The following is a 25,994-nucleotide window of genomic DNA, read 5'->3' as shown; positions in this document are numbered from 1 at the left end:
GATTTCGAGCAAGCATTGAAACTTTGCCTTTCAACATACTCCACTCTTGAGTATTGCTCTCCCTTTTCTAAATCAGCAGCTTAAGAAAAATTCCAGAACCTTGAGCTAAGCTTGCCCTTTGATTAAATATCCTTGTGTTCACCTCAAAGCAAATAACCCTTTTTCCTACTAAAAGAACTTTAGTAATTTCTAGAACACACACGACTGGTCAATACTGTATAAGTTTTCTTGGTTGTTTGTCCATTCTTTTACTGTCTGGATTCTTACTAAGTTCCAGTTATACTTTTAAATAGAATTGCTCTGTACATACAGTGCCCTCATTTAAAGTCCCTTCATCAAAACACTAAGTATTAGCAGGGGAATTTATATTTCAGACCAAGAGCAAAAATAATCAAAACATTTTGTTTCCCCTGAAAGAGAAAAATATTTCAGAAATAAGAGCATTTTGATATATCCTTACCAACTTTAGGAGGGCTGAATGGAACCTCTTTTAAACGCTTTTCCAGTTCTGCAAGCGATGTATTATTAATGATCTCCTGCAAGAAAAGCCATCATTAATTGCCAAGCACATTTTCCCTGGAAACTGAAATCAAATAGGATCAAATTAATATTTACTGCTGCCACCTTGTGTTCTCTAAGGATTTACACACAGCCCTGCTTCAAACTAATACACCAGAGGTATGTCAAGACAAATCTCAGTTACCCTCCCTCACTTGCATCATAATGAATCATAAGCATTTATTAATGCTGCTCAGAATTATTGAGGGATTATGGCAAAGTATTATTTCTATTTGAGTCTGGTTTTATGCAGGGTACATGTGGTAAGGGAAAAGACAACACAAAGAACAGACAAACATTCTAAATATTGATCATAATGGTTGAAAGCATTCAAGGTGAGTATTGAAATGTGCTTGCTGATTGCACATTCTTGAAAAGTTTAACAAGTGTAAATACTGCTAATTAAAAGTAATACAGAAACAGTGAAAGAAGCCTGACAATCAGAAAGTTGCTCCTACACTTCAACTTAGTTGAGTAGCATTAGTGAATCTACTGATGAATTATATACATAAAATAAAAAGCCACAAAGATGTATTACAGATTAATTCCTTACTGAAATTCTTAATCAAATATATGTTGTCAATCAGTACAATGGAAACGAGCAGAATCAACAGCCAGAGAAAGCAAAACATCTCACACAATCTTTATTAAAATGGTTTGAGATCTACGAGGACCAGATTTCGTTTGATTCTTAATCAAACCTGGCTGTTTACACTCACCTAGTCTGCACACTGAAAAGTTATCAAGAACTAACAACAAACAAGCTCAAATGATACATTAATCTGGCATCCCAAAGCAGGATTTCATAACAACAGCCTAAAAACCCAAGCATCTGCTATAGAATTACAAATGTCAACATAGCAGTACCAAACATAAAACTTGTGGAGGATTCTTACTTTTCAGAATGCCAAAGCCTCTATTCTTACCACAGCAGTGTGCAACACAAACTTGACAATATCTGTGAGTGTATTTAATAGGACTTCTTTATGGAATGCTCTGGAGTCACAGAGCTATGCACAAAGATGCTGCTTCCTCAGCATGTTTTTTAATTAATTCAAAGGCACATAGGAAAACAAGAGCTTATGATAACAACACTTATCTCATACTTCTTTAGAGGAATAAGACTCAAGCTGTAAGATATTTTAAGAGAAACCTGTATTTTTTTTCTTCCTGCTGACTATCACTGAGCAAAGGCCACAAGAGAACTTAATGATGATAAAGCATTTTTCCAGACAAATCTAAGTCAGCATTCCCAGTACTCTGAAGCTTTGAATATACAAGCAGCTTCCAGATCCTATTTGCTCATGAACAGCACTTTTTTTATCTCCTAAGGGCATATGCTACTTAAAAAGAAGAAAATAATCTACTAAACACATTTTACCTAGCAAAAACTCTACATATTTTGAAATCCAAAGCTGCCAAGTTACCATAAAACTTCAAACACAAAAGACACTAGTAGGAAAGTAAAAATTTGCATTCTATAAATTCTTTAAGTTTAGATAAGGGGTAAAGAAAATACATTCTTCAACAATAGAAGGAGCATCACAGAAAATATTATTAGACAGCTTTCTCTACAAAGAAGTATAATTTGTTTCAATACACATGTATTAATGCAATTTTGTGTCTTCAAATCATTCTATAATGTTAATTTACCTTAAAAGGTTGTGTACTTGCCATCAATTTAGTATCCAGTAACCTAGAAACAAAATAAGAGCTAAATAAGTTGAAACAGAAGAATGCCCATTTTGCCAAATCCTCAAAAATGTTTTAGTGCATTAGCTGGGAAACAGCAGATACACTCTACTGAAAATTACTGTTGGGTTTGGAACAGCCAAAACATTCCTTGGCTTTGTTCAGCATGAAAAAGGACAGCAACCAAGGAACAGCAAGAGATGCAAACAACTAGTAGCAAATAAATCTTGTTCCAAATGAAGTGTAGACTCAAAACACCAAACATCATGCCAAACCCAGGAGAATAGCAAGGGTGCATCTTTTGCCAAAAAGTGAACCAACAGCAATGCTTTTCTGAAAAAAAGCTGCTCAAAATTAATTTAAAAATAGTATTTATCTAACTTGATTCCAATTTCTCTTCCAATAACAGCTGGGGTACAGGGCTGAGACAAAAAATATCAGTTCGCTAAAGCTATACTGAAATGGCTGAAAGTTTGAACTAAGAACTTACCGGGGAAAGACACATGATGTTACTTCCTTGAACTCACTTAGGTCCTAATTTAACATTAAATTGGAAGATAAAAAACAAGTCAGTGAACTGTTTACAGTCTGGAGAGGACAGAGAGCAGTAGCTACAATTATCCAAACAGCCCCTAAAAGTGAGCCACAGTAACTGAATTCTCACTATAAGAGATGTATTTGTCAGCACTACCATAGACACCACCTGCAACTACACACAACTGCAGACTACGTATTTCTGATTTGTCTGTCATTAGTAATAAAAGGTTCTGTCACTGCCAACACCTTATCCTATTTTATATTCTAGGCTACTTCTGATTCCAGCCTACTTAACAGTTCTTAAGTGTTCCCAGCATCTAGTATTTCACTCCAGGTATGCAGTGACTGCCTACATGTTTAGATCTGCCAAGGGTCATGAATACAGGAACTACTGACAATTGCTTGTGTTCCAATACCATCCAAACCAGCCCCAAACTTATGATCAAGTCTTTTCCCCAAACACCCACAAGCCCCTTAAGACTGCAAGTAACAATGTCATGTGAGCCATCCTTCCTATGAGACCTTTTGCCTCCTCAATGTTCTTGGTACCCAATACACTGAATTGTCCAGTCATGAACTGTTAGACTGCCCTGCTGCAGTCAACGTGTGCTCCCTCCAATTATTCTGACATTACACCTCTTCACCCCAGTGAACATCATCCTGCTACAAGACTGCTTATCATTTTATTAAGTGTACTATATTATTTTTTAAAATATTTCCATTTTGTAAACTACAAATGGGAAAAAGCCAATTGTGTTGAAGCTCCACACCAGTATCTTATAACACATCAGTCAGTTAAATATACCTGATATAAGCAAAAACCACAGTTCTACTATCTGTTTTGATCATTTTAAAAATGCAAAGGAGAACAATCCAACTAAACTTTCTACATAAATATTTATGACAATATGGCAGTATCCCAGAAGTACCAAATAGATTTTTTAAAAGTACTTTTCTATACTTCTTCATAGACTGACCAATTCTGCCATTCAGAAGAAAGTGTAGAGTTAAGGCTAAAAGACATATACATTAAGGCATTTATTTCATCATCTGAACACCCAGAAGATTACTTACATCAGGTAGAGGACAATAGAACTGATGTATGGTATGCATAACATCCAGCAGCATGTTGTGCCCAATAACAAGCTTGCCCTTTGAAAATAACATTAAATGTCTGTTACACTTCCAGTCCTGATCATGGTGAAAGGAATCTGTGAAAACCCCTATTCCAGCTGCCAGCCAAGGGCATGTGGGAAAATACACATCAAACCTCTCCATTGCTCTCTGCCTACCCGTCCATTCTCTCAAAGCAGCCACTCCTTTTTACTCTACTGCCACCCATTTACCACAGGCTTCCATAGCAGTTTCATATGTTGAGGTGTGAACAGCTACTTACAACTTGGTTTCCAAATGTAGTCTATCTAAGATTGAAGACAAGGCATTTCTCAGTCCATTACCTTTTAATTTGCTTCTACAACAACACACAATATATTCCTTATGGTTATAATATACAATAGTTATTAAGGGCACGGTCTGGCTTGGTCACCTTTCATGCCAGATGTTGTACAAGCAAGCTCCTTGAAAAAGCTCAAGCAGTTTTTTTAAATGTTAACTTTGATTCATTTGACATGACAACAGTCCTTCTTTGATAGTCTTTAACTGCCAGGAAAAAAATAAAAAAGGAAAAAAACCCACAATCTTTTCAGAATAGAGAAAAAAGAAGCCACCAAAGCTTATTTACAGCCTAAGACATTGTTATTGTTGACTCCTACAGACAATAAGATTCTTCATGTCATTCTTTAGTTTGAGCGTACTTAACCAACCACACTCAACCACTGTAAAACATGAAGCAACACAAACTTAAAATGTCACTTTAATTTGTATTTCCTCTTCTAAAATGTAACAGCAGAAGAATCCTTTCTTTGAATTATTTACTTTTCCTTACAAACAAAGGTAGGTTTAAAATCACATTAACTTACAGAATTAGCAATGGCATGAACAACTCTGGAAAATCCTACAGCATCATTCAATTCTTCCTGTAAGCAAAGATTCTGACATCAGTGAAGCAGAAATCCAAATATTGCCAAAACTGTACCTGCAAACTGCCAGATGCCCCCCATCTGCCTGTGTTTCTCAAACATATTCAAGAACAGAACACAAAGGAAATGTCAATATTTGGAAGACACAAGATGTCAAAGCAACTGAGATGCTTCTCCCAGACTTCTCGTTTTATATGTAGTTCTAGCTCACTGTCAGGTAGGACAAGTCACAAGCTGCTGCCCTGGGTTGCCCCTGGTCAGAAGCCAAACAAACAGCCACTCTGCCCTTTGCTCACTTCCCTCACCCAAAAATTCAAAGACAGACAACAAAATTTGTGCATAAGGATAATGGGAGCCCATCCCCTCCAGCCTCATTGCTTTTGGGAGAGGGTGGGAGAGAAAGCCTTGACACTGTGCAAGTGCTGTTCAGCAGTAGACAAAACACATGGGTAGTATCACTGGTGTTTTAGCCACAAAGCAAAGCACAATAAAATACAGGCTGCCACAAAGAAAGGTAACTTCACCCCAACCAGAGCAGTAACAGCATTGTCAGCACATGATCGCCAATAGTGCTCAGCAGCTGTGACACTGCAAACAGCTCAGAAGGTATTAAAATGAACCTATATATCTTCAGCTGTACTCTTTACATATATTGTTATATATGCAACAGGTTGAATCCTGATTGTTACTCCTATTAAATCAGACCTGTACTTTTATGCTAACACAGATTGTGGAAGAAACATTCTTCATTAATTACATAAACAAAACCAAGAAGAAACATTAAAATGTATGACATATTATATAATATTGTAGTTGTATAAACTGACTCTGGATTGGTTTGGGGGGTCCTGACTACAGCACAAACTGTTCTGTAACAGATTTTTCTTTTTCAGGTCTAGGGAAGTAATTTCTGCTTTATGTTACCTGTCTATTCAACCAGAACTGAAATTTAGTAAAAACATTCACTCAGCTCTGAACACTGCTAGTCCAAGCAAGTAATACCCCTACTAAAAATTTTTCAGAAAAATCTACTGTAGAAGTAAATTGTTCCTGACTTGCCTTCTGGAAAAAAAGATGTCACATTAGTTAACGTCTCTTTAGATAGCTCTTTCCCTGCTAAAAGGCTTTCTGCATAGGAGTATCATTGGCTCCACCCAAACTGACTTTATCTTGACATATGAAAGCACAAGAGTCTGATCAGGAATTCCCACAGTTCAAGTCTTAAGACCTTCTGAATTTCGCATCACTCAATAAGCAAAATACAAAGTCCCATAAACAGTGAGAGTGCCTGAATACACCATGTGGGACCTCCTGGTCAGCCTGTTAGCACAGCAGTAGTGTACAGTGTGTTTCTATCGAGAAATGTCACATTCATTGTTCAGGACACTAATTCAGACAGCCAAGACCAAGCAAGCTTTGTAAGAGAAGGGGAGACTGTCAATCCAAACCATGTAACAACTTGCTCAAGAATTTCTGCAAGAAACTGATGTTTCCTCTTACTAGTCCACACTTCTGTGAGAGTGGAGATTCATATAAGGAGGTGGTCACTACTCCAGAGTATTCATTCAGTATTCCACAAATTCTGATTTTTAAAAAATTTTTAGAGTGCCTCACAACTCTTTTTGCTCTGTTGCAAAGCCTAAATTATCTGGTAGAATTTAGAAAATCAAATTTAGCCAGACACAGCAAAACAAAGGGAAACAATACCAAAACCTATCCTGCATTTTTGCATTGCTGAGTGAAGTCAGAGATTCTCACCCTTCTCTCACATAAGCACATGGAATTTAATTTATTTACCTGTTCTTTTGCTTGTTTCTGCTGCTCTCTTCTTTTCCGTTCCTCTTCATCTACCTTACTAATAACAATATATCTCTCCTTCTAAAACAAAAAATGTATAGTTTGAGGAATGACTCTGAGAAGTTCAGATTTAAGGCTGCTGCAAGTTTCTGTAAATTTACATTGTAAAGTAAACTGTTATACCTCAGCAGCAGTTACTTGGCAACACAACTGTTTCTATTGCAGGCATCACATTATCACCTACTCCCAGAAGCCTACTTCAGAAAGCTGTATTTGATTCATCCACCAAACCTCATTTTTCCTAAACCCACTTTTTACCTCTTGAAAACAGTTATCAGCATTTCTTGCTGTATAGTTTGTTTCAATTACTTTTTGGAACAGAGATCTGTGCTGGAAATTGAGGACACAGCATGTGATGCTGCTGTTTTTTTCTAAGATCCCAACCTGCTTTTCACTAATATAGAACATCAGATCCACTGTATTTTAAAACACGTTTTAGAATCTGCTTAAAAAGTAGTATTAAGCCACAGAAATACATGCCCACACTCCATATCTTGGTCAGATATAACGTTTAGAACCTAGTTCACTGAAATCCATTTAAAATGCTTTGCATTTACATAATAAAGCTTAAGTTAAATCTAAAAATCAGAAGAGATAGTGAAATTGAGAAATACAATTTCCTTTAAACAGATCAAATGTTAGATGCAGTCATAGGCCTTGTTACCTTATCTGACTCCAGAGTTTCCACATGGATACCTTTTGGATACCTACATCAAAACAAATGAAATATTAATATTAATAGCCATTCACTTGGCATTTAGCATATTGAAACCACAAGAGTAATTCAGTAATTTCATGTTTCATTATTTCTGTAAATCTAAGGTGTAAAAGAACTGTTGCAAGTTTCTTTTCAATGTTAATAATAATAATTTTAATTTTAATAATGCAAAATTTGAAGCAATTGAAGCAAAATGTTACATTATCTAACAGTAACTAGCTCTTACATGATTTCCCATACTATTGTTGTGGAACCTGTAACCTTTTATTTTGGTAATATTAAGTAAACATCATCTAGATATTACATCATAATGTAGAAACTTTGCTTTCAAGAAATTCAAAATGAAAATGGTGGTGAGAATGGTCTCATTTACTTGCAGCCCCATGACAGCTTCTTTGAAGACTGCATCTCTTGAAGACATCACTAATTTGAGGACTTATTAACAACCTTCAACTTTCTGCTAGCAGTAAATTTTAATAGGAATTATTAACTCAAATGTCATCACCTCTGCTACAGGGTTGCATCACACCACCACAGTCACATTTAATTTCTAAAACAACATCATACACAGAACCATAGAGCATCCAACTGATAGCAAAAGTAAGAGAATATTGCCTTTTCCTGCCTAACCAGTAGCAATTATTCTCATCATCTCGTAATGAACTAACCACAACTATGCAATAACTGCAGAACCAGCAAATTTCCTTGTCCTCTGGCTACTCCTAAAATTAGTACTGGAGAGCACACTCCAAACACTTGTGTCCTTTGCACCCTGACTCCTCCAACAGTTTTGAGCCTCCATCTCACTTACGGGCTGCTTCATGCGATAAACCTTGCATGCATCAAAACACTGATACATCAGAGAATACCTCAACAGAGGAAATGGCCTTTGAAGAGGTCATAACACAAGGGCAATCAATAACTTCACTCTTCTGCTTTAATTATTTAATTTAATTCCAACAGAAAATTATAACCATACCAGTACCTACTAAAGAACTACTATTTTTTCAGGTAAAGCCCACAATATGTATAAGCACATGCACTTTCTGTTCACTATAAACCTAGCATGCTGCATTTGTTACATAATTCTAGGCTGTGCTGTTATATTCAGAGATCTTATATATACAAATGATAAAAAAAAACCTAAGCTCTAATATCTAAATTAATCATCACAAATAAGTTTAATGTAATCCATCTTCAGAACATTACAAAGTTTTCTTTCAAAGGGGAAAAAAAAAAGTCTAAATAAATCACCCCAAGGTTAAGTAGATTAGCTCTTACCCAGATCTCTTATCAAAAGTACTAAAAATGTACAGTAAGGCAGTATTACCAGTAACTTACTTCCAGCTCAAGGTCTGATAAATTAATTTCCTTTGAAATCTAAAACCAAAAGACAATCATGTTACTAATAACCCTTTCACAGAGTGTCTCCTAGTAATGATTTCCAGTTAAAGCTAAGTGTTCATTTGTAGAAAGATTTTTAAAGAGTCACTGCTAGCAGAACTATAGGCTAGGAAGAGATTTACTGAATTCTGATGTTCAGCTGCCAAACTGTAAAGGCATTTACATCATGTTTTACAGTTATCCTCATACCTTCCCATCAGAGAGTATTCTATTGTCATGATCCCTCAACATAGATACAATGATGGTTCCTTATCTTAAGCTTTACTATTTCTGAATTCAATTTTATTTTTTTCTTAATTTTTTTAAACAATCATACTCTTCAAATACCTACTTTCCAAAGCTAATTAGATTGTTTTGGGAAGGAGAACTACTAAAAATAGTCACACACTGCCAACTGTGAACAACCAATAGCTCAACAGATTTGAAAAGCTTCTTTATAAAATGCAACTCCAAGGCTTATGGATCACTTCAGCAGTAACAAAAGGTAGCTCACACATACAAGACGTTTCTTGGCTATACGTAAATATTTTGCCAACACATGCAAAAGTTACAGATCAAAATAAATTACCCGTATACATCACCACATTATCTCAACATCCAAATATTAGTCAAATCTAGATTTTTCTACAGTTAACCCAAGTAAACATTTTCTTCCCTGTCACTCCCCTAATTCTAGAAGACCAAATTAAAGAAAAAAATTTATAAGAGATTCAATTTCAGAAACTGACCCTGTACATGGCTCCAGTTCCAAACTTTCACTTTCTTCATTCTTTAGTAAGTCTTCTATCTGTTCCCTGGAAGAAACAGATTATTTGCTTCTGTATCTACTATTTTATTTGTTGAAAGTTTACAGCTCCTCCAAAAGACAAGAAAATGCTTCATAACAAAAAGAGCAGCATTTTACAAACAGTGAACTAATAGAAATGGCTTCAACATATGAAAATATCACTACAATTCACATTTTAGTATCAACAACATCAGAGGATATTAAACAGCGGTACTTACACTACTTTATCAACAAATTTTTTCTGATCTTCAGGAATTGTTACAGGGCACTTTGTGGAATTAGGAGAAATGTATGATAGAGATCCTGCACCATTGGCTTGAGAACGTTTTTCATCATACTGTTCCCTTAGCTGTCTTTCTTCTTCCTGATTTAAATAAGGAATTCCTAACAAAAAAAGTAAAAGCTCATTATAATTAGAAACAAATTAGGGAGGCACAGTGATTCAAGCATTTGCCCCTGCAGGCTGAAAGCACACCCTTCCCTTTCAATGATCTGCTGTGGACGTGTGTGTCTGTCCAGCCTCCCAGCACGTGCCAGGTTAGCTGGTACCACTGCACAAGGCATGAGCCCCAGCACTGCAGAGCTGCAGATCACAACCACAAAAGTATTGAGCACTTCTCTGTTTGCTCTGTGCATCACAAATAACAGACTGCAGCAGCCCCAATGAGTGCACTGAGATTCCTTTCCTAGACATTGCTACTGTTGTATCACACAGCTCCACACCTTGTTACTCTCTCTATTTATTCACCCTTTGCCTCCATACAAAAAAAACCAAACCACACTCTCTTGTTAGTGGGAATTCTGTTCTGCTGAACTACACAACGAATTCTTGGAAAGAAAGCTACGATCAGCACAACAGTAGAATAACAATAATTCAAGAATTTTATTACATATTAAGACAGTATCATGGATGGCAGCCTTTTTTCTTTTTGCAAAAAACAATGAAAGGTGTCATCATAAATTCTGCAGAAGTTGAAAGAAATTGAAAAAAATCCCAAAATAACTCACCGTTGCGAAAAACTTTATTAAAATCAAATCCTTGGTTTGCTAAAAAATCTATACTTGAACTCTGCAACAAGAGAAAAAGGCTTTACAATTGGCAAAAGTGGCTGTGGCATAAAAGGTAAGTTATTATTAAGATTACAAAAGGGAATTGGAAGTTCAGTGAGAAAGGGGACAAAAACAGAATCACCTTCCCAAGTTTAGAATGTTATCTCAAATTCCAGAAATCATACATTATAATGTGTAACAAGACTGAAAAACTGAAGTCAAGGATATTCCCTTAAAGCTCATTTCTGGGATTGCTCTTAACTGATGCTTATTTATTTTATAAAAAAAAAAAATCAATACAACCCAGAAACATACATTTTTCTACCTTTTAAGCTAAAGTTTGTTTCAGGTATAACTTAACGTAATAAAATTAAATTGTTTTTCTACTAACCTGACAGACAAACTTGACATCTGGTGAATTTCTGTTAAAGGGTTTTGGAAAAATATAGAAGTTAAATGACTTCATTATATACCTGCAGAAAAGATGAGTTACATGTCAATACAGTATCAGTATTACTTTAGAAAATCCTCAATTAAGAAAACAAGAAAGAAGAGAATAACATACTTTTCTTCTGTGTCATCATATTTAAAAGTGCAAAGGCCAAACTGAAAGAGCAAAAAATCCATGGAATGCTGGAAAGGAAAGGAAAACTTTGCATGAGAATGAAACATGTACACATTTAAAGACTGAGAGGGTGCATCCACATACGATTTCTCTACATTTCAAAGTTAAGTAAAGTGAATCTTCTTAACTAATGTTGATAATTTTAAAACAAACACACCAGAGTTTTTCCACTAGTTTTCATCCTCATTTAATCATCTTACTATTAGCCCAAGATGACTTCAGTATGCACTTTCATTCCACAAAGAGACAAGAACAGAGGGAAGTTCCGTCTCTCCTCCTGTTGGTCACACACACAAGCTACTACACCAAAAGTAGCTTCAGTTTTCATATTAGCCCATGTAAACACTTTACCTTTTTAAGTTTCTGATACCTTTCTTCTGGAGTGTCAAAGCCATTTGTTAATGCACTAACTGAAGGCCCATCACTGATCCCTGAGAAAGCAGAATATATTATGCTTTGGGTAAGCTCTTCAAAATTAATCACAGCAAAGAAATGCAACAACTGGCAATTTAAGAAAAATGCTTTCACTTAAAGTACGTGTCACAATTATGTCATTTGAGAAAAATACTACTGCAATAAGCCACTCATTTTAATAGTGTTGCTCCAGTAGCAAAGCTCTTCTGCAAAAGCTCTGTCATTCTGGCTCCTATTCAACATGTCAATAACAGGCCAAGACGTACCAATACCCTAATGTAAATGTGCTTCACAACACAATGCAGGATCAAAGCCAAACTGAAACTGGGAAGTGTTGCCCAGAGATTTATCGAACTACTTAGTCACCTTAAGCAATATGCAACAACTGTACTTCCATAAACACCACATGTAACAAAACCTAGTCTTGCTCACATTTATGTCCCATGGGTGAACTGAACTCTGCATCCCAAAAGCAAAGCATCTCTCTGCTACATATATCCTCTGGTTTTCACAAACACACACGTTCTTAGTGCTGCCTATCCCTGTCCAAACACTTGCAATATCTCCCTCATACATATCTCAGTTTATTGCTTTCATACCATATATAACACATATTTTTTACCTTCTGCTGCAACAAGTATCAGTTGTCATGTTGAAATTACTGTAGGAGCACAAGCAGCATGAGCCTGACATGTATCTTTGACCAAAGCCTTGCTATCGCACATGTAACAAGTGGCTCAATCGCTTTGTGGTAGCCACAGCTTTAGTTTTTTCAAGCTAACCAGGAGACACATCACAAGAACGAACTCGGGCACCGAGGTCAAACCACCGCCCTCAGACATTGCCAACAGTTCGCTATCACAAAACAGGTGCAACTGTACCTGAAAACTCTCCATCGATGGCCAGGAAGTCCGACTCTTCAATGGCTTCATACACTTTGTTAAGGTTATCCTTAAAATCTGCGGGTAAAGGGTTAAAACACACTTGAGACTACGAACGACATCCTCCGGCAGCCCGGCGCCCCTCGGGCGGGCAGGGGTGGCCGGGGCCTGCCCGCCGCCCCTTCAGCCTCGGGGCCGCGCCTCATGCGTGAGCGGGGGAATGGGGACCCCTTCGCCATGAAGGAGAGGCTGAGGCCGGAGCGGCCGCCAGCCCAGGGGAGGACGCCGGGACGCCGGGCCAGCTTAGCGCCAGCAGCGCAGGGCTCGGGACGCAGGGTCGAGTGGTCACTCACTGCTCCTGATCACCTCCATCCCGCGCCCCCGCCCGCCGGAGCTCGGCCCGGCACCGCCCGCCGCCGCCGCCGAGCGCTTCCGGGACCGCCCCGCGCGCCGCACGTGAGCGGCGCACAGCAGTTCGGGCCGCCGCCATTTCCTACCGGGGCGGAGCCCTCAGGGCCGCACCGCCCAGTCCGCCCGTGGGCTCGGCTTTGAGCGGTGAGTTCGGCAGGCTGCCGTGTGCTCCGAGCGGGCCGCAGGAGTGGCTGCAGCAGCGCTGCCGGGGGGGAAGGAAGTCTTACACCAGCCGCAGTTCTGTGGGGTGTGGTGAAGTATCATGGATGTGGGCCTTACCCTCAAAGACAGAAATGCGTAGCTATCACTAACAAGAAAGAAGGGATGGGACTGCCTAAGAGACACCAGGAGGATGGTGCAGAACTGCTAGCGACGATGCCTTAATGATGATAATTCCAGGGGAACTGCAGATTTTGGCGTATTACTGAAGGAGCGTCTTCCTGTTAGAAGCGGCACTTGGACACCTCGCTGTAAAGGAGCAGCGCTCAGCGCCCAGCAGGATGGGCCCGCAGCAGCGCTGGGGGAGGAAGAGCTGCCCCAGGGAGAAGGCGCTGCACAGGGGCAGAGCGCAGGAGTTGTGGGCGCGGGCGGCGGAAGAGTTTAGAGTTTGTGCTACAGGGCTCATAAAGCATCTTTTCCAGAATTCCAGCAGAAATTGTGGGGGGTAGTTTCTGCATACAGAAAAAGATAAAGAATTATGCAGGATTTAGTGGAGAGAGTTCTTCAAGATTCTTCAATATTAAGCTTTGCCTTTTTAGTATAAGCAATTTATTCAATAGACATTCCCAGCAAATAATCTAGTATGATTAAATGGCTCCCAGTAAGATGTTAGTTAAAATGGCAGAGATGTTTTTATTTTGCAGTAAATTGGCTGAAGCCTAAAATTTTCATGCTACTCCTCTGTTTTTGAAGATGCATTTCTGCAGTTTCTAGTTAAAGTGCTCATGGCACTTAAAAGTGGTTGATGGCTGTTTTAGAAGACTGTTTTCCCCCTAGTAGCTGACAAATCTGAGGAAACCTTTGCTTCCCTCACCCACAAAATAAACTGCAAGTCAAACAGTAAGGGACTGTAATAAAGTGCTTCAATAAGAATTGAAGTACTATGTCTTACAGATTATATATTTTTTACGTCAGCATGTACGTATTGTTATGTAAGCAGAAGGAACACCTAAAAAGTGGGAGAGGGCAATACAAGCAGTTAGTTTGAGATTCCATAGCTTTTTATATGTCAGAAGTTTTATAAACTGGAACAGAAAGGCCATATTTTCACATCATTCAAGTCTGCTGCACAGACTACCAAACACTTGTATGGTCTTTTACATTACTGAACACTGAATGTGAAGCTAAGTGAAAAGACACTAAAAAGTAGTAAAAAACTGTATTTTAGAACAAGTATTCTGGATTTTCACCTTGCGTGCCACGGTAGATGCACTTCCTCAGATCTAGAAGAGGTTGAATTCTTTCATGCTAGAGTAGTTTAAAAATCTGCTTATTGGTTCTCTGGAAAAAAAATATATCATGTGAGAGAGAAAACAATGAAAGACTATTTTCTTTCTTGAAATAGGCTAGAATAATTAAATGTCGTTTGAATTGGACTTGTAGTTTGTATCAAACTGGAACAAAATCTTAAAAGAAAATGTCACTGTGTTGAACAGCTGAAAAAAATGCATCTCAGAGACACTTCAAAAAATTCACAGAATCAATTAGGTTGGAAAAAACCTTTGGGATCGAGTCCCACCTGTGATCAAACACACCGGATCACTCAGACCATGGCACTCAGTGCTATGCCCAGTTCTTAAATGCCTCCAGGGATGGTGATTCCACCATGTCCCTGTGCAGCCCATTCCAATATCTAATCACCCTTTCCTAATGTCCAAGCTAAAACTGCCCTGGTGCAGAGTAAATGCCCTGTCACTTGTTCCTTGGAAGAAGAGGCCCATTCTCACCTGGATACAACCTCTTGTAAGGACAGGCAGGAGTGAATCAGGTTTTTTTGGACTAGTCAGAAAGAATTTCAGAAAGGGAACAGAAACTGAGAGAAGTAATTGTGAATGTGTGGAGAGATAAACTCTTATGTGGTAAGAATAGTCTGTGCAGGATACGTTAGCACTGCAATCAGACTGGCACCTTTGTCTCGTTAAACCTCGAATCTTTATTGTAAAATCAACATTGAACAGTTTCTGCGAAGGAAGGCTACCTGAGTGCGTAGTGTACAGTAAGCAAGGGTACCTCAGTTCTCATGAATATGGAAGTGGGCGTATTCCCAGAAATGGGAGTGTAGCAGCGCTCATGTCAGGTGATTTTAAACGCTTGAAATAAAAAGGCGAGCGGCTGTGGTGAGGAAGGAGCGGCGGTGCCGCCGTGCCCGCGGGGCGGGGTGGGGCGGAAGCAGCGGTGTGGGCTAGGCCCGGGGCTGTAGCCGGGGCGCCGCGGGACCGAGCCGGCTGCAGTGTCGTGGCCGGGGCCGAGCCGGCTACAGGGTGTCGGGCCGGGGCCGAGCCGGCTACAGGGTGTCGGGCTGGGTCCCATCCGCGCCGGCTCTGCCCTGCCCGGGTAGGAAGCGCCGCGGGCCCGGCCGTGCTGCGCCTGAGGAGACAGCGCGGAGGGCAGGAAGCTGGAGCTGGGAAGAGACAGGAGAGGAGCCAGGAGTCATTCTGCTGCTGGCTCTTGGCGCAGACTGAGCGGTAAAATATTTTTCCTCTATTTTCCACATAAATGCTGTTGTTTCTGTCTGAAAGGAAAACTAGAAGAATGCTTTGAGGTGCAAGGTCTTGGTTTTTTCTCTTATAAGTTCTGTTTCCGGTTTGTTTTAGAAAGCTGACAGCCTGTATTTTGCCAGGGAAATACAGGTTTGGAAGTCTGAGGATTCTAATTTCACTATTGGTTTCTGTTTCTGTACTTGGGGTTTTTTTGTAATTTCTGTTCTTTACCTGCTTGTGTCCTTACCTCTTCGTGCTTGATCTGAATGGCAAGTTGGTAACTTAGTAGTAAGCGGGAGCCACATGGTGGAGAGTGTAATCATATTTTGGTTTGGTAGTGCCTGAGGAGAAAATAGTCTTCTTCTTGGTATCTTCTAATATATCATGAGTATTAAGTGAGTGATCTGCAGAAGTGTTTTTCTTAAGAAACTATATTCTGCTATCTAAGAGAATGGAGTAGGAACATCAAGCAAAGAGGTTCATGTGTTTTGTAAGCCTGGAACCATCTTAAACTCTTCTTATTTGTGCATTTTCTGTAATACTAACAAAGTGGCTATAAATAAAATTAGTGTGGAGTTTAGAGCTTTGATGAGAAGGCGTGTAGATCAGTATCTTATCATTCTGAAGCAGGTGACTTGGTGGATGAAACTTCTTTTAACATTGCCCAGCAATGTCTAGCATTGACCTCTGTTAGTAATGTTTTATTCCATATGCTTGGGAGAGAAAGAGGGGTGAAGTAAATTAGATCAGTATGTTATACTGGTATTTTATTTTTGTATCCTCTGATGGTACTTCTTCCTTTGACTGGTTTCTTTTACTAAAACCCTGATTAAAGCTACTGTCAAAAGTAATGTGAAGTAAGTTATTTTGTTTGACTTTCATGTGTTTTGTAACATGGGAGAAGAAAGCATAGGGAGATTGAGCCCAGCTGTTTACATCTAGAATCTGGTTTTGACTGTTTTGTTGGCAATGAATATATTGTTGAAAAAGTAGAACATGTTTCATTTTGGGGAGGGCTGAGTTACTTAAAAAAATGTTACACCATCCAAGTGACAAAAGTGGTGCAATGATAAATCACATTTCTTACAATTCTAAACTTCTATAATAGCTGTTTTCTTGTTGCTTTGCAGAAGTAATGCCTTATCTGGTTTGAAGATCTAAGAGAGCTTTCTATTTGTGTAAGGCATAAAGGAAAATGGAAGAAGATGGGACTTTACAAGGGGAAACAGAGAGGGCAAAAGTCGAACCATGTGCTACTCCTGGCCTGGGTCAGCAGATATCAGTCAGTGAGTTCCTGTGCCACTGCTGCTATGATATTCTGATCAATCCTACCACCCTGAACTGTGGGCACAGCTTCTGTAGGCATTGCTTGGCCTTGTGGTGGGTATCATCCAAGAAGAATGAATGCCCTGAATGCAGAGAAAAATGGGAAGGATTCCCCAAAGTCAACATCCTTCTCAGGTGAGTGAACTATTTTGTGAATGTCTTTTTTACATAAATGGAACCACAGAAACCTTCTTTTTGAAAAACCTTTTGAGTTTTCTGCAGATATTCTTATATAATTGGTAATCTGAACTGTCACAAAGAAATTTAACTCCCAAAGACTTTCAGCTTATGCACTTGTAATGAACTGTTCAAGCACATGGAATTAAGGGGCAGGTTGGTTGGTTTAGTTTTGAGGGAGGAGGTTTATTTCGGGGGGAGGGCTTTCCCCCCTTTCTAAATTTTTTGGGAGATGGAGGGGCGGGATCCTCAATCTTCTAATATTGCTGGTTGTTTTCTAATAATTCTAAGTTAGATTGATGTTGGATAATTGTGTAGTAATTTCTGTAATAGAAATTATTTTTTGGAAGAAATATATTCATATTTCAGAACAAAGCTAAAAACGTCTATTTGCTGTCTTGAATTACCCACAAGTTGTTTCGTTAATAACACTTTATCTGGGATTAATAATATTTAAATAAATAGGTAGTAGGATTGATGTTAGGCTTTTATGTTGTCTTTTGCTTAGCATTTTTTAATAATTGAGACTTGCCAGTGGCACACAGAATTCTAATTTTATACAGATATTTTATATATTTTTATATATTTCTTTATTAAAAAATAACTTGGGATTTCTGTGGAATTTTAGCTTTAGAAGCTAAGGAAAATGTTGTTTGACAGTGACTGATATAACTCTAAGTTTACTAAGCTTTAATAACTAATTTTTTCTTGTTTTCAAAGATGGTAGTCTTCAGTAAAGGCTGGAAAACAAATACAAAAATTAGTCCCTTTTCTGATTATTAAGCTTTTATTTTTCCTATTAGGGATGTTATTGAAAAGCTATTTTCTGATGCCATTGAACAAAGAAAAGAAGATATTCAACAAAACAGTGATGTAGCACAGAGCTTAGCAACTTTCCAAAAATATGGGAATGACCAGATGCCTACAGTTCGGAGCACAGGAAGAATTAATGCTCGAGGAGGGTTTTTCTCAGGCGTTCTCACAGCTTTAACTTGTGTAGCAGTAAGTTTCATCTGGTTGGTTTTCCCTGTCTGCTTCTCTAAGCATGCAATCAAATATCCTTAAATTACATGCACAGAAGACACTCCAGCTGGGCAGTGTAAGTGGCCTTCAGAGCTGTCTGTCAGGAACTGCAGTATGCAGCAAATGGAAGTTAGTGGCTAAAACTTCAAAATACTTTCTTATAACTTGAATGTTTTAGTCTCCATGAAATGGAAAACTCTACGTGTCAAGCCTCTTATTGTGTGTTTATTTAGATCATTCATGTATTTGCTTCTCAAGTAAAGGATCTTTGTTTATTTTTCTTTGTATTTACCTGTAGGTAGTTCTTCTTGGCTATCACTGGAGTAGCAGAGAATTTGAAGATGATCTTCTTGTCCACAAGCCTGTTGCTAAGTGGACTGCTGAGGAAGTGATACTCTGGCTGGAGCAGCTGGGTCCATGGGCTTCACATTACAAAGAAAGATTTTTACTGGAGAAAGTAAATGGAAGGTGAGAGACCTGATGGTCAAGGGCAATTATTATGAGATTGGACTACTGGTAGATTCGTTGGGGGTGACTTATTGTGAATGACCATACTGTGTTACGTAGATTATGGGAATATTCTGTTGATGTATAAGAATAAATTTCAGAAGTGGGAATATTCTGTTGATGTAAAAGAATAAATTTCAGAAGTTTTAACAATTGCTGTTGAAAACTTTTAGTAGTAGATACTTAGCAAGCTACCTGAAAATTTTCTAAAAACTTTTAAAAATGCTTAAAATGCAGACTGAAATGATACCTAGAGTAAAATTCTACTGAGGTATTATCCACCCCTTCCACCTTTCTTTTCTTGTGGAAATATGCATATGCTATATGCATATGTATTCCAGCCAAGAGCCATGCTGAAAGCAGGCAAGAGGAAACTAGAAAAGTAGGAAATTTAAAACCCAGGCTCTGAGATGCAGTTGGTGTAGAACACTTGATATGCAATGTAATGATGATCTTTGAAAGTCTCTGCCAACCCAAAGTATTCTATAATTCTTTAACTCAAAAGGTGTGCTACCTTGTATCAGTAGCTTATTGTTTGGGTATGCAGTCATGTATTTGTTAGTCATCTTTTTTGGTGAATAAGCACTGTTTACCTTCTTAATTCTTCTGCTTTTGTAGACTCCTCCTAGCACTGACTGAGGAGGATTTCACCAAAGAGCCTTACAGTATAGAGAACAGTAACCATAGGAGAGCTATTATGGCAGAACTGGAATGTGTGAAAACTTTAGGTGTTAAACCACCACAAAACCTTTGGGAATATAAGGTAAATTTAATATGAAGTGTGTCATGTCATGTATATTAATTAAAGTAATACCTTTGAAAGAAGAGTCTCTTACAGCCAGGAAGAGTGTTAAAGTAGTGGAATTACCTGTGTAAAACCTGCTCAGTTTAATGAACTGTTGAATTTGAAAAGCAACCCTTGGACTGTCAGAAAATCTGAGAACTGTCATGTCCTTTTAATTTTATTTTTTCACTGATTAGAACTTGGTAATTTGATATATTTTAGGCCGTAAACCCAGGAAAATCACTCTTCCTTCTGTATGCACTGAAGAGTTCTCCAAGACTCAGTATGTTATACCTGTATTTGTTTGATTATGCAGAAGCTTTCCTACCTTTCATCCACACAATTTGTCCTATGCAAGAAGACAAGTATGAAGATACTGTCACAAAACTGCTTGTAAGTATTTAAAACATTAAATATGCTACTTGCTTTAGTTATAACCATTTTAAGACTAGCAGCATAAAACCACATGATGTAATTACTCATCTTTTCATCTCTTTACACTATGACTTTAAAAAGGACAGACCTACAGAGTAAGTAGTTCTTTGATTTTATTGTATGCAGTCACCAGTGTTGCAACCATTACTTTTAATAGGATTGATTTTAGGCTTTTTAGACTTTAAATGTGTGAAACTGATTGTTCTGAAGTTCACATGACTACAGAAAGTGATATTCTAAGCTAATTGAAATTACTGCATTACAGTATTACCTACTAACAAGTATAATAAAGATAAAACACTGCTTTCAGTGTATAAAAACCCCAGCTTTTCAACAAAAGACTAGTGGAAATAAGCCAGTATTAAATCAGTTTAATATAAAATTGATTAACAGTCTTTTTATCCTAATTTACAGGACCTTAAAGATCCTTCTTGGAGGCAATGGAGAGAATTCAGTGTAAAGTATTTATTTTTGCCATACCAGCTGATAGCTGAATTTGCTTGGGATTGGCTAGATGTGCACTACTGGACATCAAGATTTATAATTGTAAATGCCATGTTGCTCTCTGTTCTGGAATTATTCTCCTTTTGGAGGCTCTGGTCAAGAAGAGAATTGAAGTAAGTTTAATGATGCTTTTGGAAGAGGGTAGGAAGTACACAGCCTTATAAAGAGAAAGTAACGATTCACAATTTCACAGTTGCTTACTGAAATGAGTGTCTGACTCAAACTCCGAGGTTAATAACAACACGTGAATCTGCATTCTCATATTGCTTGATCTTGTATGCCTTTATTTCTATGCGTGCTTCCAAGGGTTTCTTAGAGGTGATTTTACTTATCAGATGTAGCAAATGTGGAAACAGTAACAAGCACATTCTTAACCACTGGCAGATATTAAGCCTTGTCTTGAGAACTGCATCTTACAGTGCCTGGTATTAGTCATGATACAGTAGTGTAGTTATTACAGGATAAGTCTTCATAATCATAAGTAAGTTTAGTTATACTGATACTAGTTCTGATAATTTATCAGATTTTCTGTTTTCTCTTACTACCTCAGTCTTAACTCAAACATATTAACATTCATAGTTGGTGTGATCTTTGGAAATTGTATGGGAGAAATTCTTCTTTTGGTGTGTAGTGGGTTTTCCCTTTGCCAGTCAATAGAGGGCAGAATGTGCCCAGAACAGCACAGGGAACATAGGACAACCTGAGGCACAGCTGGGATGTGGCACTGGAACCTGCTGGGCTTCGGGTCTAAGTGCACTGACTTAGTGCTTCCTCTTTAAATCTGATACTACTGGGTTTTAGTAATGTTTTTCCTGGAGTGCAAAATGTGGGTTTTTTTTACAGGTACCTAAGTAAGGGCTAAATAATTTAAAGCTGTAGCACCTATTACCTTTTCTTAGAGGTGGTTAATAGCAAACCAGAAAGGTCCTCTAAGCCTTTTCCTTTCCTTTTTCACAGGACTATTCCTCACAGAATGTGGAGACATTTCTGGAAAGTCTCAACCCAGGGACTTTTTGTTGCCATTTTTTGGCCTTTTATTCCTCAGTTTGTCTGCAATTGTTTGTTTTACTGGGCCTTGTATTTTAACCCAGTTATAAACATTGATCTTGTGGTTACAGAGATAAGGCGTCTGGAGACACAAGTGCAGTGATTGGCATTGGAACTCTTGAGCTGCTTAGCTTCTAAAAATGGAAATTTTGAGTAAACTTTGCTTTTCTTCTTTATGTATGTGGCAGTGAAAATGGTGGACTATGTTAATTTAAACACGCAAAAAAGCTTTAAGGTAAGTTATTAAGCTGATTCCAAGTTGGAGGATGAAGGAAAAAGGAATTTTCTATTGATAAAAAGAAGTACATTCCTGTATAGCCATGTAAAACTCTTACAGTCATCTCACTCTATTTGTATCAGATCCATTTCTTTATTCTGTCCTGAGCATTCTGTGTATTTTCAAGCCTGCCTTAAAATCAGTGTCTTCTGCACTGCTACAGTGATCTCTTTCTTTTTCTTTTTAAACTTAGTATTTCATACCAGCAATGTGTTCCTCAAATTCAGTTTGCCAAAGGAATGCCCTGCCGGCTTGATGTTGAAAGAACTTTATTTATTTCAGTCTTCCTTACATGCAGCATTATGACTGCCCTATACATACGCAGTCTCACAGTAGAGTTTGTTCCAGAATTCCTGCAGTTGAAGGCAAAGACTACTTGAATTCTCTTGTGTCTTGGAAAATCTGGTAATTACCATGGAAATTTTTTTATTCAGATCAGTTAGACTTCATCAATAGCTCCTTTCATTCTCTCATCTTCTAGTTCTGTTGCTAATTCTTAAATGCAGGGTTATCTCTTAAAAAGGATTGTTTTGGAAAAGTGACCTGACACTGTAATTACTCATGGCAATATAATGTCTTTATCTATATCTGTGAGCAAATATTGACTGGAAAATTATTTTGGGTAAGCAGGATTGACACTTGTTAATGTATATTCCTTTGAATCAAAAGGTAAGATTTTTTTTTGAGAACTTTGTCCCCTTGCATTCTGTATTTGTTGTTTTGTTAATTTCATTTGTGTCAGTAATGTGAACTAAATTTGCTATAAATATTTTTCACAATTAAAGATCTCTCTTGAAATCTTCACTATTCCTAATAGAAGTGGGCTATTTTGTCTGGGGGGCTTGGGGGGGATTTTTTGTGGTTTTTTGGGTGTTTGTTTGTTTTTTGGGTTTGTTGTTGTTGATTTTTTTTTGGTATATTGAAGTATATATCATAAGCTTTGACTGCTCTTTAGCCCTGCATCTTTAAGTTTAGGTGAGAGAAAGTAGACGTAAACCACTCCTGGCTCTATAACTGTTAAAATCAGCAGTTACAAAAAAGTGTATTATTCAGCAGTTCAGGGAACTGATTTCCCAAAGGGTTAGGTTAAAAGTATCTATGAAGTGACTCTAGCTAAAACCAGCTTTACATCCTGATGAGTTGTATATACTTCTGAGCTTCATAAACTCTTGCTGTGCAAAATCAGACACTTGTGGGAAAGCCAGTTGGTCCCAACAACTTCTACATTTTTTTATGTTTTTGTTTTTGTGATGGTTTGCATTTGCGTTTTTAAATTTGGCTCTAAAGTTCTAAGGGTACTCTCTGTGCTTACAGGAAATTTAGGGTGTACATAGAGTAAGGAGTTTGAGCCATACCAAATAAGCAGCTGTTTAGAAAACTCTATTTAAAAAGTAAGTGCTAGGAAAAAAAATAGTATACTAGGCCATCTTCAATGCAGGTAAAATTACTGTTGGTGAATGAAATTCAGCACTTAAATTAGGCTTTGTACTAAGTGTTTAATGTAGATGAGAGGGCTCCTTGTGCTGATACTGTCACTTCTTGCACTTTTTCCAGTCAGTTCAAAGTTAACAAATGCTAAGATTTGTTAGTGGAGAAGTTTGATTTGTATCTTACAGCCAGTGGAGAAGAGGGTTAAAAAGTTCACAGCGAATGATATTATCAATCTGAAAAATCTGTGAATCTGAATATAAACAAAGATTAACACTGTCAGTTACTCCTTAAGCTGATAAACTCAGATTTCTTTTTAGTCAATAAAAGTGCATGGGAAAAGGTAAATAAGAGGAAAAATGTTTACTTTGGCAGTTTTGGGGTGGAGAGGCTGAGGTGGAATGAGGGAGTATCAAGAAAGGGGAAAATCATTTGTTGTCATTACTGTGGCCGAAAAAAAGTCATTGTAGATTTAAATATATACAAGAGTCATGTATCTAATATCTACACAAAGGCTGAATCTCACCACACATAAAGTCTGGCCACAAAAGGTATTTTCTATGGTAGGGAGCTTTAGAAAAACATTTGGCAGCTTCACGATCACATTCACATGCCATTTTTTGACATTTATCTTCTAGTGAGTCTGAAAGAAAACACAGTAAGTTTGATATTAGTCTGAAGAAATTGAAAGTCCTAAATGGAATACCAAGAATTGCTCCCTCACATTCCACATTTGCCATACAAATGCCTTACATTTCAAGTGCAATAGGAGCTGTACTAAGCTTTGGTAAGAACCTGTGGATCAGTCAGTAATCACCAATCTTGGCAGGTGAAAATACAGCAGCCAGATAAAGATTTAAATACTCTTCTTCCAGTTTTTAATAAAGGAATTCTGATAACTGATCTCACTTTAGAAAGTGGTATGGAACCTTCCCTGCCTTCCCTCTTGCTCTAGTGAAACTTGACTTTGGGAAGATACTCCATTCACATACCCTTTGTAATCTGCTATAGGATATAGCATTAAAAATAATACATGTGATATATACATGGCATGCAGATGTATTCCATGTCCAGCCTATGGCAGCCTAAACTTCCCACCTTTTTTTATTGAGGTGTTCAGTAAGAAGTTAGGTAAAGTGTGTTTGTGTGATAAAATCCATGTCTTGTCATGTTTGTTTTATAATTGTAGTGTTGTAACTTAACAGATTTTTTGGCATGAGTGTTTCTTCTTGGCATGAACATTTTCTTCTACAGCAATGTATTTTGGGTTTAGCGTGCCAACCCAGAAGTGTGTAGTTTTTTTCCTCTCTGTAACTGTCTGTAAACTGAAGAATCCTTGATTACATTTTGCCTGAGTGTTTACCATTTTAAAAGCTTAGCCAAGTCTCTGTTTGAGATTTGTCCAGGAGCAGAACAAGTGTTCAGTTTTACGAATGAACTCAAATTCTGCCATGAAATGGAAGTGTTCTTAATGTATGTGTGTTTATGCTGCAACTAGCTGCCCTTAGAGCTACTCAATAGCACAAATGGCATGAACAACATGATAGGATAAAAAAATCAAAACATGGTAACTGAGAACTAGTCCTGTTCTTCTCCTGGTATGCTCCACACATTATCTTCTCCATGCTACACCAGGGACTTGGTTTCCTGACACTATGCCTGCTATCTTGGCCAGTATTTGGAATATTGTTAGGAGCAGAATCTTTACAGCCAAATAAGGGTGGACTGTAATATGATTAATCAGTTTGATTATCTCTTAATTAATTGAGAGAGAAGTTGCTTTGTACATCTGGGGCAGGGGAAGAAATGAGCAAGTAGAGATTCTGAATGAGGTGGACACTTGGGCAAAGTAAAGGTTGAATGTGAAGGAGGAAAGAAAGTGATGTCCAAACTTTCATTTCTTTTCAGGTCAAGCAAATTCTAAATTGAGTTATGAAATGAGAGGGTTTTGTGTTCTCTGTGAATGGCCAACTGTTGCCTTTAAACCATGGTAGTCAGAAACTCAGACTTGTTTTAAACAAGTTTATGTAAGGGTTTTTGCATCTCTATAGTGCAAATAATAACCAGTTCTTAAGCTCATTTGCATTCTAGGTAGAAGCGCAAAATTATACACAAAGTAACTGACCAAGCACCTGATTTTAAAAACAAAACAAAACCAAAAAAACAAAAACAAAGCAAGCAACATCCCAAACAGCCAGCAAACAAACAAAATTACAAAAACATGACAATAACAACAAAAAAAAACTGTAGAAATATTGGGAGGCTTGTGAGAAGCTACAGTTTCAATGAGTCTTTGAGACTCATATTGGAAAGTATTTGCTAAAACTTTGGGAGTTGTGAACAAATAATGTAAAAGAAAAGCTGCTTTCCGTTAACCATTTTTTGAGGCTTTTCTTTCTTGGTGATCTCTTTGTCCTTCCCTTGCCTCAGCATGGCGAATATATTTTGAAGCAATCAAACAAAATTTATCAGGATGTGGTCAGCAATCTGTACACTTGTCATGTAAATATTTTCAAATTAATATTTTTTAATTTAACTTCCAGAAATAAACGTACTCAGCAAATATTTTATTACCTTATTGTTTGAAACTGTAAACTGTAATTGTGAATTCATTCATAAATTTCAGCCATCACTGCAACTGCTCAGGGATAAATATGCCAAAATCTTGTCCATTTTAAACTTACAAATAGTGGGAAATATTTTCAACTAAGTAGGGAAAAGATCCTTTTAAACTGTTAAAATTGTCTTGTCTCCTGTTTGGGTTCCTCAGCAGATATAAACGTTGAGTAAAAGGAGGATGGTTGTGGTTGTGTT

General features: G+C 37.8%; 3 protein-coding genes across 14 annotated transcripts in view; 1 reads left to right on the top strand and 2 right to left on the bottom strand.

Moving 5' to 3' along the window:
• The window catches only part of PARN (poly(A)-specific ribonuclease), a 45,466-nt gene extending 32,441 nt beyond the window's left edge, over nt 1-13,025 (bottom strand). Inside the window, exons 1-16 of one of the 5 annotated variants that reach the window (XM_023936632.2) lie at nt 12,916-13,025; nt 12,563-12,640; nt 11,619-11,698; nt 11,208-11,275; nt 11,034-11,115; nt 10,601-10,661; nt 9,811-9,976; nt 9,534-9,599; nt 8,743-8,781; nt 7,348-7,390; nt 6,624-6,704; nt 4,767-4,823; nt 3,862-3,939; nt 2,741-2,784; nt 2,212-2,254; nt 461-536 (exon numbers count right to left, since the gene is read on the bottom strand). In XM_023936632.2, the coding sequence (XP_023792400.1) occupies nt 461-536; nt 2,212-2,254; nt 2,741-2,784; nt 3,862-3,939; nt 4,767-4,823; nt 6,624-6,704; nt 7,348-7,390; nt 8,743-8,781; nt 9,534-9,599; nt 9,811-9,976; nt 10,601-10,661; nt 11,034-11,115; nt 11,208-11,275; nt 11,619-11,698; nt 12,563-12,640; nt 12,916-12,934 (1,081 nt within the window). In that variant the 5' untranslated portion in view covers nt 12,935-13,025. The remainder of the gene's footprint in view (nt 1-460; nt 537-2,211; nt 2,255-2,740; nt 2,785-3,861; nt 3,940-4,766; nt 4,824-6,623; nt 6,705-7,347; nt 7,391-8,742; nt 8,782-9,533; nt 9,600-9,810; nt 9,977-10,600; nt 10,662-11,033; nt 11,116-11,207; nt 11,276-11,618; nt 11,699-12,562; nt 12,641-12,915) is intronic. The other 4 variants (XM_086853696.1, XM_086853697.1, XM_086853698.1 and 1 more) reach the window with 4 other exon arrangements.
• Nucleotides 13,003-25,994, top strand: part of BFAR (bifunctional apoptosis regulator) — a 31,702-nt gene continuing 18,710 nt past the window's right edge. The window contains exons 1-8 of one of the 4 annotated variants that reach the window (XM_023936631.2): nt 13,003-13,117; nt 16,803-17,133; nt 17,979-18,177; nt 18,497-18,666; nt 19,324-19,468; nt 19,712-19,882; nt 20,339-20,541; nt 21,386-22,556. In XM_023936631.2, the coding sequence (XP_023792399.1) occupies nt 16,868-17,133; nt 17,979-18,177; nt 18,497-18,666; nt 19,324-19,468; nt 19,712-19,882; nt 20,339-20,541; nt 21,386-21,578 (1,347 nt within the window). In that variant the 5' untranslated portion in view covers nt 13,003-13,117; nt 16,803-16,867 and the 3' untranslated portion in view covers nt 21,579-22,556. Of the gene's footprint in view, nt 13,118-13,631; nt 15,658-16,802; nt 17,134-17,978; nt 18,178-18,496; nt 18,667-19,323; nt 19,469-19,711; nt 19,883-20,338; nt 20,542-21,385; nt 22,557-25,994 lie in introns of those variants that run through there. The other 3 variants (XM_023936630.2, XM_086853699.1, XR_015277182.1) reach the window with 3 other exon arrangements.
• PLA2G10 (phospholipase A2 group X) overlaps nt 23,232-25,994 on the bottom strand; it is a 28,795-nt gene continuing 26,032 nt past the window's right edge. For all 5 annotated transcript variants that reach the window (XM_086853703.1, XM_086853704.1, XM_086853705.1 and 2 more), the window contains one exon: nt 23,232-23,823. In XM_086853703.1, the coding sequence (XP_086709829.1) occupies nt 23,678-23,823 (146 nt within the window). In that variant the 3' untranslated portion in view covers nt 23,232-23,677. The remainder of the gene's footprint in view (nt 23,824-25,994) is intronic.

Source organism: Cyanistes caeruleus, chromosome 17, assembly GCF_971803275.1.
Source record: "Cyanistes caeruleus chromosome 17, bCyaCae1.hap1.1, whole genome shotgun sequence".
In the NCBI taxonomy this organism is placed as follows: Eukaryota; Metazoa; Chordata; class Aves; order Passeriformes; family Paridae; genus Cyanistes; species Cyanistes caeruleus.
This window is presented reverse-complemented; position numbering and strand designations above follow the sequence as displayed.